The sequence below is a fragment of the Chlamydotis macqueenii genome, chromosome 14 (genome assembly GCF_036417535.1).
Source record: "Chlamydotis macqueenii isolate bChlMac1 chromosome 14, bChlMac1.mat, whole genome shotgun sequence".
In the NCBI taxonomy this organism is placed as follows: Eukaryota; Metazoa; Chordata; class Aves; order Otidiformes; family Otididae; genus Chlamydotis; species Chlamydotis macqueenii.
This window is the reverse complement of record NC_141569.1, coordinates 9665057-9680253: the sequence shown is the minus strand read 5'-3', so window position 1 is coordinate 9680253 and position 15197 is coordinate 9665057. Positions and strand designations below refer to the sequence as shown.

The window sequence follows — 15197 nt, the reverse complement described above, 5'->3', positions numbered from 1 at the left end:
GACCTCTGCTAGCAAGGAAAGGCTAAAAGAAGATGTCCTGTCCAAGTGGGACAAAGACAGAAAATGAGACGACTTTAGGTTGCTCCTGGATTTGCTTATGGAGAAGAAAACCCTGCCCCAGCTCAGTGCCCTGCCCTCCCGCCATCCCAGTGACCCACTTGCCTGAGAAATCGCATCTCTTCATCCTTCTTCTCATCCTCACTGATGATCTTCGAGGTAGTGACGCTCACCTCTACTCCATCCACCACAAACTTTCGGGTGCGTTTCAGTGTCTTTTTGTGCATCTGGGAATCCTGAGTTCAGCAAGAGAGGAAAGGAGGAGGCTTATGAAGCAGCTCCCCGGCTTGTTGCATGAGGCGCTACAGCTGGAAGCCTCAGAGCAATTTTGATGCCGTTGTTAATGAAGAACATAAGCAAGGAAACTACATCGAGGAAAAATCATAAGCAGATTTGGAGCTGCCATTCAAAACATACAGTCTTTGCTGCCACGCTGCAGTACATTGTGATTTCCACCCCGCAGAAACCTGACCTGGAGGAGAGAGAACCCACCGTCCCAAGGGCCCTTCCTTGCTGCCTCCATCTAAAGCAGAGCCTGATGAGGGATGCTGGGACCCTCCTGGATTGTAATGCTGAGAAATCCACACTGCGAAGCTTGCAATGATTCCTTTTAAAGCTGCTGGGCCATCTGACCCGTAGGTACCCCCTGCACGCTTGCAGGTGTGAGGCAGGCAAGGCCCCCACATCAGGCTGTGATTGCAGACAGAGCTATGGGGAAACAAGCTAGCCCTGCCCAACAGCTCAGCACTCAGGTCCCTCTGGCCCTCATTACAGTACCTCGCTAATCACAACCAGCTCTGAGCCCCTTACAGTGACCTCCACGAAGCACAGCTCAGGCTCACTTCCCTTAGCACAGGTAGAGACAAGTGCCAGCAGCACCGCATCCTCTCCTAGCAGCGCCACAGCCAGTCTGCATCCCTCTGCAGGGTCAGCAGCCCAAGCCTGGCCAAAGGACTGTGTCCAGGGACTCGGTTTCTTTGACAAAAATAATAAGGATCTGAAAGACTTGAATCACGTAGCCCTCCAGGAAAAGCACAGTGTTGGAATGAGCAAAGGCTCCCCAAAGTCCTCTTGCTCTTACTCTGATGACCATTACAGATATAGAAGGTGGCAGGAGAGCTTCCCATGAGCCTGCAAGGCCCAAAGCAAACCCCCGGAGAGTTTACTGCAATGGAGGAGCCAGAGAAAGTCCGAGGGCATGCAACTTGCCCACTGTGTAACAACACAGCACTGTAATAGTGGTTCAGCAGACACCGAGAAACTGGGGCAACACAAGACCAGCTTAGGTCACTAAGGCTCCAACTGCCCCAAACTGAACTAAACCAGCTGATTTAAACTGCATTTTCAAAATGAGAAAACACCAACATTTAGCTGTCTGAGCCACCCACAGTGCCCATCACAGCGCACTGAGACTGCCTGAGCCCAGCAGCCCAGGGCCACTGCAGCCAGAATGTCTCTGGTCACCGAGTGGTCCCCAGGCTCTTCCCCCACTCCTGAATGAGCGGCTCTGCTTTACTCACAGAGCTGCTCAAACTCAGAACTAAAACCAGCATTACTAGTTTTCTCCTGGTCTTTTCTGTTATCCCTCGGTAGAAGGCCAGCATCCTCTGCAAGAACACAAGTAAATGTCTTCTCAAACATTCCTGTGAAGTAAGTTGTTCTCCAGAAAAGAGTCGGCGAAACCGCGCTCATGTGGGACACTAACTCTGGCACCCTTCACAGAGCACATCCCAGCGTGCCTCCTCCCGCTCCCACGGGTTTCAGCCAAAGCTGTGAACGTCCTGTACCCGTGCAGGTCAGACTCCAGAAATTCAAGCCAGTACTCAGAATAACTATCTCCCTCCATAAAGAGTTGTATCTGAGAAAGTTTGGTTTACCTTTTCAAAACTCTGTCTGTCTCAGTCTGCCTGCGCCCTATTTTCTGACTGTTTTCTCTGATAGCTGGAGCCTCCTGAACTCACCTGTAGATTTCTTATCATTAATCTTTCTAAGGAAAGAAAAAGGTCTGGATACTTTTCGCCAATTTTTTTTTTTTTTTTTTTTTTTTTACTGAATTGTAAGCAACTGGAAAAGGAATTTGGTAATAAAAGAGCCACTTTGCTGTTTAGCTTGAGATAAAAAGCATGCAGTAGTTAATGTTTACAACCAGAAATAGTTTAACTCTTTGCTGCCCCTTCTCTTGCTGCAACCTGCCTGGCACCCTGTGCACAAAATCCAGCAGCACCAGGAATACAAGCAAGGGCAGAGCAGGGGAGATTAACCCCATGAAGGCTGGGCAAGGAGCCTGGGTGAGGAGGGAGCAGCACAGCCCAGTACCCCCCCAGACACTCACAACTCCTCGTGCAAAGCAGAGGCATTAGCAGGGCCCCCTGGCAGTATCACCCCCAGAACAGCTCTCCTTGAATGCCTTTCTCAGAGACATGCCATTCAGTTTGTTCTGAGCACTGCCTCTGGCTGAGGCAACTCAAACCACGATCTAACAGGACCATCTCTTTGAGACTTACTCCCTGTAAAACCCAAAAAACTCCTTTCCCCTTCTAGGGACCAACCGGGAAGAGCAATTTCACATGCGGCACTGTATGCATCTTTGGCTGGCCTCAAAGAGGCCGAGTGCCATGGGAAAGGCAGTGAGGAGGGGTGAACTGCTATGCAAGAGCATCACACCTCCCTCATTAGGGATCCACATTGATTGTGGACTCCTGCAGGGGATGTTGGCCATCATGCTCACAGCAGGAGACAAGAGGGGAGGAAAGTTTTGCTGAGACTGGTTTTCGGCCACACTTCTGTGCCGGGAAGCTATCACTCATGCAGGCACTCAGATAAAGATCTTGTGCAACACATCACTCTGCCCTCTGAAATTGCAAACGTTTCTTCTGAAGCTCAGCAAATATCTTTCCAGTTATTTTGCCTCTTCCTCTAAGCCATGCTGACCTGGCCAGCTCTGGTTCACAAGCATTCCCAGCCTCCAGAAAGCCTCAGCAAAAGCCAAGAAGCCTGGGAGGTCTTCATGCATGTCATTGCTGACACAAACCAAGCCAGATGTACAGCAGGTTGGAAAAAATTGAGAGGCGCCAGCCCAAATAAGCTCGCTCCTTGGGCTAGGTGTTCTAGGAAAGAGCAGTGGAGTAATGGTCAATGTATAAAGCTAAGGAAATCACACTTTGGGTTTCATACTTGTCCTTGCTCAGATTCTTTATGACTGCACCAATTAGGTGAGTGTCACAGTTATTTCACACTTCTCAGGGACCCAAAATAGCTACAAAACATTGGACTTGCATTAGATTTCAGTGGCCGGGGGCAGCAGAGGACACAAGTACCTGCAGCAGCCCCACCGAGAGCTTTCTCCCTTTGAGGACATGCCAGGTGCCCATAGCACAGCTTAACCCAGCACCTTGTGCTGTGCCACTCCAGGCCCAGCTGGGATGGGCATCCCATAGGAAAAGAAACCACCGAAGGCTTTGCCTGGAAATGGGCTTTCTACCTCCTTGCTGGCCTTGTGTTTATTTGCAGACCTCAGAGCCCAGATGCTGGCATCACACGCAACCCCATGAACCTTTCTGGCTACCTCACTGAACAGCACTCTGTACCAGGGTGACACCTGGGTGGTCTTTAGCGTCATTGCTCAGGGATTAAAAGCAAGATTCCCAGACCCTGAGAGAACATGCTGCTTTCTCAGGAAGCATTTTAAGGGGCTATAGCCAATGTATGCCTGTGCACACCCTCTCAAGGAAGGTACCTGAATTTCAGGGACTTGACAGCATTTGTTAACAGGGCTTTGCTGCCCTTCCTTCTGCACACCCTCTGTCCACCACTCACCTTCAGGGAGATGGAGCCACTCTCTCTGTTGAGGGACAGGTCAGCAGACAGGGAGATGGTGAGGTCCATGCTTTCAGAGGCTGAAGTGCTGCCAGAATCCGAATCCCTTTTGGATCGGCTGCTGGGGAATGGAGCTGGGGAATCCAAGCTCCCGTTGGCAAGCCTCTCCTCTGTGAAGTTCTCCAGGTGGCTGCTCTCTGGTCGCTCCCCAATGCTTTTCCGCTCCTTGCTGCCTGGCCTGGACCACTTGTCCTGCTCTGTTGAGTTGCTCAGCTGTCTGGGCTGCGAGATGATGTCTGGCTTGCCCTGAGTGGCTGAGGTGGCAGAGCTGACAAGAGTTTTTGTGGAGTGGTTACTCTCCAGTTTGTCATTGTCATTGCTTATCCCTTCATCTGAGACTTTATTGCTCTGTGCATCTGTGGTCTCCTTGCTGGTCTCCACAGGCCCGTTCATTGCCTTGGGCAAGGAAGAGTCCAGAGGCTTCTCCCCATCAAAACTCAGCTGGCTTGCCTCAGAGGGGTCCCGCTTGTGCTTACCAGGGGGCTAGAAAGACAGTAAAGGAAAAAGTGTCAGGTTTTGCACCACAACTGCAAAAGCTGCAAATCTCCATGCTTCAGAGCAAAGTCACCCACAGCTAAAGAGTTACTAGGAGGAAATCTTCCTTTTTAGGACATCCGCCCTAGGATACTTCTATCTCTCTCAAGGTTTGTGGTCCCAAGGACTAAGGACACTGGCTGGAAGGAAGCAGCACCGTGTGGGAGCTCCAGAACCTGAAAATTCTTAAGAGGCAGCCTAGAAGTTTGCACATCGAACACCTTTCCCTGTGGCTAATTCCAACATGGACTAATCACTGTACTTTGCCACAGATGAGGGAGGTCAAGGCATGTCCCCTAGCAAAGCTGCCCAGGCAGCCTTGAGATGTCCCCTTCAAAGAGCCCAGCTCCGTCCTAGGGCTGGTGGTGCCTCACTGCTGCACTACGTGCTGCTGGTCTTGCTTCCACTCCAGCTTCTCCAGCCTGCACCAGGGCCTACTTTTCACCTTTTTTTTTTTTTTTTTAAAAACACTTTTTGCAAGCCCCTCCTGTGAGTGGGCAGCCTGCCAGCACTATTGTTTCCCCATATCCTTGGCAGCCACTGAAAAACAGCCCCTCCCTGGCCAAGCAACTGCTTCCCCCTCCCCGTGATGAGGCCCAGAATAGCTGTAAACCAGCCTTTTGGAGCCCAGAAAAGTTGCCGGGCTCTTTCCCCCACCACAGTTGCACTGGCAAACTTGCCAGCACAGGGCTGGGAACGCTCACCGAGGCAGACTCCGACGAGTCGTCATCTTCTGCTTCATCCCGACTGTCCTCGATCTCTTCCATCACCTCAGCCTTGGCCTCAGCCACCAGCTCGCGCAGGGCCCGGTTGCTGGTCACCTTGCTGACAAAGGGATGCTGAAAAACCAAGCACAATGCACGTGTGTGAGGTGGTCAAAAAACAGACCTCATGAGCTCATGGGAACAGTGATGGCAAAGACCACTTTAAAACAACTGCAAAGACCTAAGGACACGGTTCTTGCCAGTGTCACCAGGCTTAAGCCCCCAGAAGAACTTACAGATACGTGCTGCGCACACGAAGTAGAACAAGAGAGAACACGATGCTCAGGTGAAGCATCACACACAGATGCTCAAAGTGTAGTGCTCTGCAAAGCTGCTTCATGTCAACATCCCCCAAACAAAAGCACCAGCTGCATTTAAACCAGGGGCTCTTGCTGCAGAGGAGATGTGCCCCCTCACCGCGGGCAGGCTGAGGGTCTGCAGTGCACGTCGGAGCCCGCAGAGTGCCGCCAGGAGTGGGGCAAGAGCTAGTCCCTGGGTGCAAACAGAGCACAGGGGAAGGTTTAAGTGAAATCGGGCTCAAATTGCTCAGTGCACACAGCAGGGTGTTTCTGTTGGGCTTCAGCAAAAGGCTGGGGAGTCCCTCAGGGTGGCAGATGTGGTTGCGTGCTTCCTCCCGCCGCCTCTGGTACGGGACGGGAAGTGTGCAGCCAGCGCTGCAGAGCGAGAGCGTCTGCAGTCAGTGGGGAAAAGCATCATTCAGGCTTTTGCTATTATTTTGGAATGGGACAGGAAGAAAGGAAAGGAGTTGAATTTAAATCTGGGATAACCAGGTATAATTCAAGCTGGCTGCCACGTGGGCATTTTTAGACAAGAGGAGCCATCCCTATTCCAGCTGGTGCCCACAGGGGCTCTACAGTTTGCTCCAAAGGGAAAAACACTGCATTTTAGTGGCTGAAAAGTCCTATGAACTTTCTAAACAAGACAAAAATAATCTGAAACCAGCCTAGGGCTCATCAACACTTTTTTTTGTTTGTTTGTTTCTCTCCTTAAACAGAATCGTGATAGACAGATGTGGGTGGTTCGGACACTTGCGGACCCAGGCAGACACAGACACCAGTCGCAGACCCGGCCCAGCGGCCAGTGGTGTTCCCTACCTCCAGCAACTGGGCAGCACTGGGCCGGGTCTCCGGGTTCTTGTCCAGCGCTGTCTTCAGGAAGTCTCTGAACTCCAGGGACCTTAAAACATAGTCATTGGCGAGAAGCTCAGAAGAAGGAAAAGGCTCAAACACCACAGGAGTCTGCTCAGTCTCTTTGCAGGTTGTGTCCCAGTTTGCACCATTTCACTCCCAGCAGGGGAAACCCAGTGCTGATTATCTTACAAATAATTCAAATTATTTGTAAGAGAATCAGCAGTGTGGCCAAATGAGGGACTAGATTTTGCCTTACCTGTGATGGCAATGGATGGCAGGACTGAATGCCAGCCCTGTGCCCCATTGCCAAGGCACAGAAATGGGAGAGGACACCAGCAGTTATCCTCCAAAGCGAGCTGCTTGTGGACAAGGATGCTCCAGGACCCATTCCCATGTGAAAGAATGGCTGTGAAGGACCAGGAACCCCATAGGAGGGCACCCTCAGCCTGCAAAGCACAGCTCTGAGACACAGAGCATGTCCTTGATCAAATTCTGGCTTCTGAGCAGCTCTAGAGGAAGGGCTCCCACCCTGCCTGCTGGGCTTCAGCATGGGTTCCTGCCTGCTACCTGGACCACTGTAACAGCGCTTGTAACGCCAGTGCTCTCTCCATAATCTGCTGCTGGCTATCAGGCAGCAGGTTTTGTCATTATTAAATTTAAAAAAATTAACTGATGGGATTTTTTTAAATGCAGAAGAGGCTTTCCAGACTCCAGGGAAGAAATTTTGGAGCCATCTCCAAGTTTAGAGCAAAATTTGCCTTTCATACAAAATGGGGATGTTATGAAAACAGCCAAGGGATCGCCCTCGCTCCAGCAGGGCTGTGGGTGGGCAGCAGCTCCCGCCGTGCTCCCGGCACACCGGCAGCACAGTTGCAGCACAGACAGTGCTGAGCAGCCTGCCTCCAGCCAGCAGTGCTCTCGGGGCCCCCAGCACACAGCTGGACCTAGAATACAGCTAGAATCCTACATTAGGTTCTCAAACAATATCGCTGTACAAGACTTTTTTTCCCCTCTCTTGAAATACTGCATAAGTTGGGAGATGCATACTCCAGGACTTGCTGCCCAAAACCCCTCACCATTTGGAAGGGCAGCTGAGCGTGGGGGGGTCGGACTTGGCAATCTTCAGCAGGACTCTCATGGGGTTGAGCTCGTGGTGGGGTGGCTCAATCTGGGCCATTTCGATCAGCGTGATCCCCAGGGACCAGATGTCCGCCTTGTAGTCGTAGGGAGTGTCCTTCATGGTCTCGCACATCACCACCTCAGGGGCCATCCTGCAAGGGGGAGAGCAAGGGGCAGGGATGGTGAGGGATGACACCACCATCACAACCACACGTGAGCCTTGCAGCAATGATTAAATGCTTTAAATAATCCAAATGCACAAAAAACAGTCTTTCCTCCCAACTCTGGGTTTCAGAAGCAGCAGCATCTTTTCTAAGGGGCTCAACCCCCTCCCTCTTCCGCAGAGCAGCCAAGACAGCCCAGGCGGCCCGTGAAAACCCCCAGGCCATTGACATCTGGCACAGATGTTGCTTCAGACAATAAATTAATCCTCGCCGATTCCACTCCTTCAGCAAGTCGAGTGATTTAGGGATTGTGTTTCTGGAGCAAGGAGTCGTTCCCATGTGCTTGGAGCTGCTTCAAAGCCCACTCCACCCCCCAGGGTCGGGGGAGCGGTGAGTGCACACACGCGAGCACATGTGCGTCCCTCGCTCCTCCAAGCCTGGAGCATGGCAGCCCCTCGGCCGGCTCAGGGCACCGTGACACTGGGCAACACTCCCGCACCGCCGAGGCTGCTCACAGCTCCCTTCAGGCACGGGAAACACTTGCACGTGTGGACACTGGCCCAGACTCCTTGTTAAAATCCTCCCACCCATGCTTGGTAAGGCATTATGGTTCAATGCATCCCAAAGGCCATCAGCTCCCCCTTTCTGAGCAAGCCTGATTTTCAGAAGAGTGAAGCTCCTCACGAACACAGGATTTCTTAGCAAGAAGGTCACTCACCAGTAAGGGGTCCCAATGAAGGAGTCTCGCTTCTGCAAGGTTTTCATGTTTTTGGCAGATACTCCAAAGTCAGCTGCAAAGAGCAGTAACATTAGACGCCGTAGGAAAACTGAAAGATCCTCTGAATTAGCACACTTGGCTGAAATGCGGATTTAAAAGCAAACACACATTTAAGGCAAGAATAGGATACAATGTGCTGTGTCCTCTAAACTGAGCATCAGAAACTAAATTTGCTTTTGGGTACACAACGACCAAGGACCTTCCCCTCCCAGGTACTGTAAGACAGGGCATAACAAGCCACCCCTGCTGTAACCCAAACCGTACACATCTAGAGGGAAGTTGAGATCTTTTCCACAAACAAACAAAAGCAGCTCTGTAGCAGATTACTTTCAGGACTGCTATTTCATAGCAAAAAGTCTCATTTTACACCAGAAACACCGAAGCGCTGTCACATTCTTTCCTTTCCTTCAGCCTCACAAACATCAGCCACTGTGTGATACCTTCCCCTGATTTTCTCGCTTCTATAAAGAGCTGCTGAAGCCAATCCACCTAAAATCAAATTGTTAAGACCTGCAGAGGGTACCAAGCCCACTCTGAGATGACCCTGATGACCTCCGGAGGAGCTGTTATCCATCTGCGCCCCAGGGTCAGAGTGTCCCTGACTGTGGGTCATCCTTGGCCCAAGCCAGCAGAGCATTTCTTAAGTCAGAGCAGAGCCCGTGGTCACAGGAAGGTTTCCATCTTCCCAGGCTAGCTGGTCTCCATCATCCCAAGACACATCTCAAGAATGCCCCACAGCTGCCGGCACCCCTCGTCAGGGTCCAGAGATGGACTTTCCTCTTTCCTTTCTGACCAGACCAGACAAAGCTACCTTCTCATCCTCCAGCAGGCAGGTGGACACCAATTTAACTCAAGCCCAGAGCGAGCTGGCAAAGCAATCCTTTGGCAAAACTCGCCCTGTCACCACCCGAGCTGCTCTGGTGATAAGACGAATTCTTCCAGTTACCAGCCCTGCCAACTGGCACCCTGCACAGGATGCTCAGCAGGCCAAAAAGCATAAATATCGAATTCAAAGAGGGATTAAACAAATTCACGAAAGGAAAGTGCATCAACGGCCTGAGCACGGCTGTGGCTCGGGGAGTCTTTGTGCCCGGCTGGGGGCTAAGCATAGCATGGTAGATGCTTGATGGTAGATTTGGCCTCCCATGGAACAACATGAAGTTTTTCCCCCATCTTCTGCCTCAGCTCATCAGCCAGCAGACAAGCAGCTGATGTTCTGCAGGCAGGGCAGAAGAGAGAGAGAGCATCCCTCCATCCCCACCCCATGCCTGGGCATAGCTGAACACTGCAACCCAGCTCCCAGCAGCACATGGCTATTGTTAGCTTAGTGTGAAACGGTCCCAACCAGCACCATTGACCAGGGCCACTCTCTCAATGACCTTGGCCAAGCGAGTGCCCGCTGCACTCCTGTGCCAGGTGGCTCACCGAGCTTGATGTCCCCATCCTGGGTGAGGAGCACGTTGCCCGCTTTCAGGTCACGGTGGATGATCTTTTTGCTGTGGAGGTAATGGAGGGCTTCCAACATCTGGCGGCAAATCACTTGTATCTGGGGTTCGGTCAGGCCCCGGTCCAGCTCTGCGGGGAGGGAGAAAGCTGTTAGGATGGGGATTCAAGCAATGCTCCACTGGAGCAGCAGGAAGGCACAGGCTACGCAGCAGAACATTTAAAAACCACTGTCCATGTGTCAAAGCAGCATGACACCAAGGCAAATCAGCTTGTCAGGGTAATTAATTCTCTAAGCCAGCACTCGCAGCGCAATGCCCATCTGCTTAGAGCTGCTGGTTTATAGCTCCCTCCCGGGATGCACGGCTGAGGCATCTGGCCCAGGAACAGTGGATGAGAGGGATGAGGAGGGGGAGCCAGGCACTCCTGCAAGTTCCCTGCCAGTTTGGGAAAACGGGTCCCCGCAGATAAGCTGGGTCTCGCCTGCTGCAAGGACGATGCTGCAGAGAGGAGGGAGATGAACTTGGCTGCAGGCGGCAGCAGGGTCAAACACAGGCAAGAACACATGGCAGCTCCATCTGCAGCCTGCGCTCTCATTCCCCAGGGAGCTAACCCTGCCGCAGAGACGCAGCGTAGCCCCTGCACATCAGGAGGGACACGCCACCTCCCAAAGCAGCAAGGAGCAATGCTCACCAGCATTATACCTACCCACTGCTCTGAGCTGGTTTTTCAGGTAGCACCAGGTACCAGCACAGCAGTTCATGCCCCGCTGTCTGTCCCTATTTCTGAAGCTTGTGGGGACACGCGACCATCAGCGTGACCTTCCTGCTGAGCTCTGCCCAGCCACCTTCACTGTCTGAGACCACTTTCCAAGGCAACAGCTCTGCAGACCATCAAACCTCCAGATGGTTAGCATCGCCCGAGCTTCCCTCCCTCCCTCTGCAAGCCCCTCACGGTGCAGTCTGCTTCGGCGCAGTGAGCACGCAGAGACCACACCAAGCCTTAAGACAACTCCAGCCGCCCAAACTGCATGGCTGGGATGGGGGCTGAGGGACCCCAGGCACTGGGGCTGGATGCTGCTTCAGGGTGAGGATCTTAACCACTGGCTGGGGGATGTGGGGTCAGCCCCTCCGTGCCTCCTCCTCCTCCTCCTCTTCCTCACCAAGACCTCCCTTGCTCTGGGGGAAGGTGATGATTTTCACTTTCCCTGGAGCATCTGGCAAAAGCAAGGCTTATTATGGTGCAACAGGCCACAGGTTTTGTACAAAAGATTTAAAAGGCAAACACCAGTTGCTGGTGGAGATGGGGAGGTAGAACAGGCAGCATCCAGCAACTCTGAATTTAATAATGCTGGGAGTGCTCCCAAGCTCTGACCTGCGGTTCCTCCTGCTCCTCATTCAGGAGGTGACAGCACCACAGTCAGGCCACTTGCTCACAGTTTTCTATGCACCCCCTTCCCACTCCAGCTCCTATGTCCTCCAGAGACTGACTACCATGGACACAGCCCCTTGAACGCTCAGGGTAGGTTTAGCATCCCAAGAGACAAGGCATCCCTGTTGAGGTTTTCCAGGGTAAGATATCATTTCCTCCTGCACTTCTGCAGATGTACTTTTACTTGCAGCAATTAGGACCCGCTTTAAAGAAGCTCCCTATCAGAGGCACAAGTTCTAGGGGCTGAATTAAAGATGAAAAATGTGGGTCCATTCTTTCCTTGGAAATAAAAAGAAAACACGGCTTTTGGAAATGTCAGAGCTGAAAGGGAGTAACCCCTGGGGAGACACAGCTCTGTCCCAGGGGCTCCAGGCAAGAGGACAACACAACACCGCCACGTCTGCCACATGGAGGGGACGTCATCCCCCTGGGGTCCGTACAGCCCCGGCACAGAGGGGCTGTGGCACCAGCTGCAGCTGTTTTGGGGAACACCCATATGCTCTATGTGGAAGGGAGGAGTTAAAAATGGGAAGATTCCTGGAATTACTGCAAACTGCAGTTTATTCGGACGCAGATGACCGATACCATACGGAGAAGTCAGCACAGAGATCCTGGGAGATTCATCATGACAGGCGACCAGATTCAACATCTCAGCCTCGCTGTCCTTCCTAGGAAGCTGTGGGAACGGGATCCCATGCATGCGGTGCCTCCAGTACATAAATATTTAAAGCCATCTTTCCCCTCCAGCCAGACTCTGCCTTCTCCCCATGCCTTGTGATCTGCTGATCCCAGCAGCATTTAAATCACAAAAAGACATCAAAGTAGCTCAAGAAACATCCCAGGGCTGCCACACCTTCTGGGCCAGGTATGAAAATAGGTAAACTCATGGGAGAGAAACAGTAGCAGGAGAAGCTGGGGCACCTACGTCTGTAATCCGTGCAAAGGCTGCCCCTGACAGCGTGCCAGAAGGCTGGAAACGCCTTGCAGGCATCGCCCCGAGGACGGAAAAGAGCCCGGTGCCACGCACTGCACTCACCCAGCATGGTGGCATCCACCGCCCCGCCTGGGCAGAACTCAATCATGATCTGGGGAAACAAAGAGAGAGGAATTAGTCAGGTCTGCATCTCACTGAGCAAAGCCCACCAGGTACGGAAGAGGAGACAAAAGTGTTGGATTTTGCTTTCCTGCATGGTAAAGCTGCCCCTTTGCCCCACATGGGAAGCAGAGGCTTCGTGCTTCCCAGGACACATCCCCCAGGCAACCCCAGCACCAGAGATCACCCAAGCCCTGGGGCCAGATCCTGTACATCGCCCGCAGCAGCCATCTGGGAGGGATCGTCCTCACCGCTGCGACAGCCCCAGCAGTCGTGCCTGGCCTCGCACCCCGCACCTGGACACCCACCCCGAGCAGCCAGCTTCAGCTCCGGCTTCCCCTCTGTTTACATCTCTTTCCATTGCATTTTGGAGCAAGGGCTGCTCCAGAGACGCGGCCCTGCCAACAGGATGAGATAGCTGTCATAGCTGGGAGCTGACGTGGCTGAGAAATCAGGCAGGATTTTCTTTGGCAAATGAGGGATGGGGAGGGTTGTTGGATCTTTAATTATTTTTTTTTTCCACTTATTTTTCCCCTCCTCCATTGCTCAGTAGTTCATTGCTCTCTTGATTTTGAGCAATTTGAGGGGAAAATACGTCAATAAAGAGGTCGAGTACATTCACCAGATTGTTGTTGTTTCTCTCCCAGGGATGTGCACAGAGCCCTGCCAGTCCCCCAAGCCTGCCTGCCTGGCCCGCTCTGCCCACTCACAGGGTGGGCAGCACCCACTGGGTGGGCCCTTCCCCAGCACCTGGGATATGTAGGTCCTCTTCTCCCTCATCTCTGCAAAAACTCAGCTGGGACCTTTCCCGGGGTCGGGGGGGGGGGGGTGCTTGGTGCCAGCCCCAGCTACCCGCTCACCTTCAGGGCAGACGATGCTGCTCAGATAAACAGATTAAAATTTCAAGCAGTCTGGGGTTACTTGAGGGTTACGGAGGGACAAGAGATGCTTCACCTCCCTGACAAGCTGCTCTTCTTGTCGAGGCGATGCAGGGCAACATACCGGAGAGGTGAAATGCCAGAGTTTATTCTGAGGACAACGACTGTCGCAGTGTTTACCAGCACGGCTCTCTCAGCCCTTCAAGTGGAGGTCATGCTATTACATGCTGCTCTAAGCACTGGACCAGGACCTGAATGGAGAAGGTTCAAGCTCCTTCTTCCCCATGCTCTAATCCAGCAGCTCCAGGCGAGCCACATCCCACCCTTTGTCCTGCAGTTCCTACACGCGGACAAAGGAAATGCTGTTATTGACCTGGACTGCGGTGGAAGGCACAACTGCTTTGTTTTGGAGGAGAACAGGGAGCAGGATCAGGTGCTGGGACCCAGCAAGCCTTGAATTGCTCTGCGAAAACTGGCCCAGGTCCATGAGTTGGAAGGGAGACAACGCTGAGAAAAGAAACCCAGGCAGGTCGGGCAGTGTGACACAGGCACCGTCAGAGGAAGCGGAGAAGAATAACCAGAGGCCAGGGCAGGGGAAGCATTTGAAGGAGGCTGGAGAACAGGCACATCGAGAGGAGCAATTGGGAAGACACTCAAACCATTTGCAGACCAGGAGAATAAATCTGTGTTGGCTCGGAGCTGAGTCGGAGCCCAACCGGGAGGAAGGCAGGGGGCCCGCAAAACCCTCGCAGAGATGGGCCATGTCAACACATTTTCTCTTGCTCAAATTTATACCTTGAACCAGAGCATCAGCAGCTTCACCAGCAAATGGAGAGGCAAGAATTGCCTCCTGCCCCGATCTCCCCAGGCACTGAGATCCCCGGCTGGACCCCTGTGCCCCATCGTGACCCAAACGCAGCTCTAGGAGGCTCATTTCAACCAATTATTTTTACAGCATTCCTCATCACATTCATCAAAGCAGACTACCACCACTAGTGGACACCAGCCCTTCCCCAGCTCCACAGCCAAAACGCCAGAAGCAAGCCCCAAACAAGCCCCATGCCAACACCAACCTGCCAAATGGGAGGGCAAGGGCTTTCCCTGTGAGATGGAGGGGACGCACGGGGCTCTGCTGGCACAGCCAGCCTGGTGACGGCACCTCCACACAATGGTGCCACAATCCCACTCATGGGACCTGCCCTCTGCCAGACCATCCCACCTGCTGCCAGCCCCGACCAGCCAAGAGCGAGCGACTACCGGCTGCATTACCCGAGCCCACGGCACAGGGTTTGCAACGGCTGCAGAAGGACAGAGCAGATCCAGTCCCAGGGAAGTCCAAGTATTGCATCCTACTCTGGATCCCTGTGGGACGCATTTAATCTCACAAAGTTTCATTTGGGTTCAGAAGTCTGGCAATGAGAAAATCAGGGAAAATGGTCCCTTCTGAACCAGCATGCCCATGTATGTTTATACAGGCACAGCAGGCAGCAAGCGAGGCACTGGGAATATAGGAAATATGGAAAACTTAAAAATACACATTTTCAACAAGGGCAGAGATGCCAAAGAATAGTTATGGGTGTGGTCCAATTGTGCAAACATCCAAAAACCTAATGGGCTCATTTCTCCCTAGAAAATTCGATTTAAACAAATGCGACCGGCAATCCCATAGCTCTCACACCACGCACACGTCCTTCCAGGAGAAGGGCCAGCCTGAAAAACACTTTACCATTGAAGCAGGCAGGAGGACAGGCCCAGTGGCAGCAGCACACGGCCGTGTCTGTGCGAGCTGGGGGATGCAGGAGGCTCACGGAGAGTGGAGGCTGCGCAGGCACCCCCAAACCCGCAGCGGGAGCGGGACAGGCGGGTGGTCGCTGACACCCTGGGATGGGCAGCCTGCTGCTCCGGCCAC

At 52.9% G+C, this 15197-nt stretch overlaps 1 protein-coding gene across 1 annotated transcript in view; it reads right to left on the bottom strand.

Moving 5' to 3' along the window:
- STK10 (serine/threonine kinase 10) overlaps window positions 1–15197 on the bottom strand; it is a 47869-nt gene that overhangs the window by 7228 nt on the left and 25444 nt on the right. Inside the window, exons 3-10 of the mRNA XM_086759005.1 lie at window positions 12354–12402; window positions 9869–10018; window positions 8384–8456; window positions 7459–7653; window positions 6347–6428; window positions 5172–5306; window positions 3874–4416; window positions 163–293 (exon numbers count right to left, since the gene is read on the bottom strand). Of these exons, the coding sequence (XP_086615131.1) occupies window positions 163–293; window positions 3874–4416; window positions 5172–5306; window positions 6347–6428; window positions 7459–7653; window positions 8384–8456; window positions 9869–10018; window positions 12354–12402 (1358 nt within the window). The remainder of the gene's footprint in view (window positions 1–162; window positions 294–3873; window positions 4417–5171; window positions 5307–6346; window positions 6429–7458; window positions 7654–8383; window positions 8457–9868; window positions 10019–12353; window positions 12403–15197) is intronic.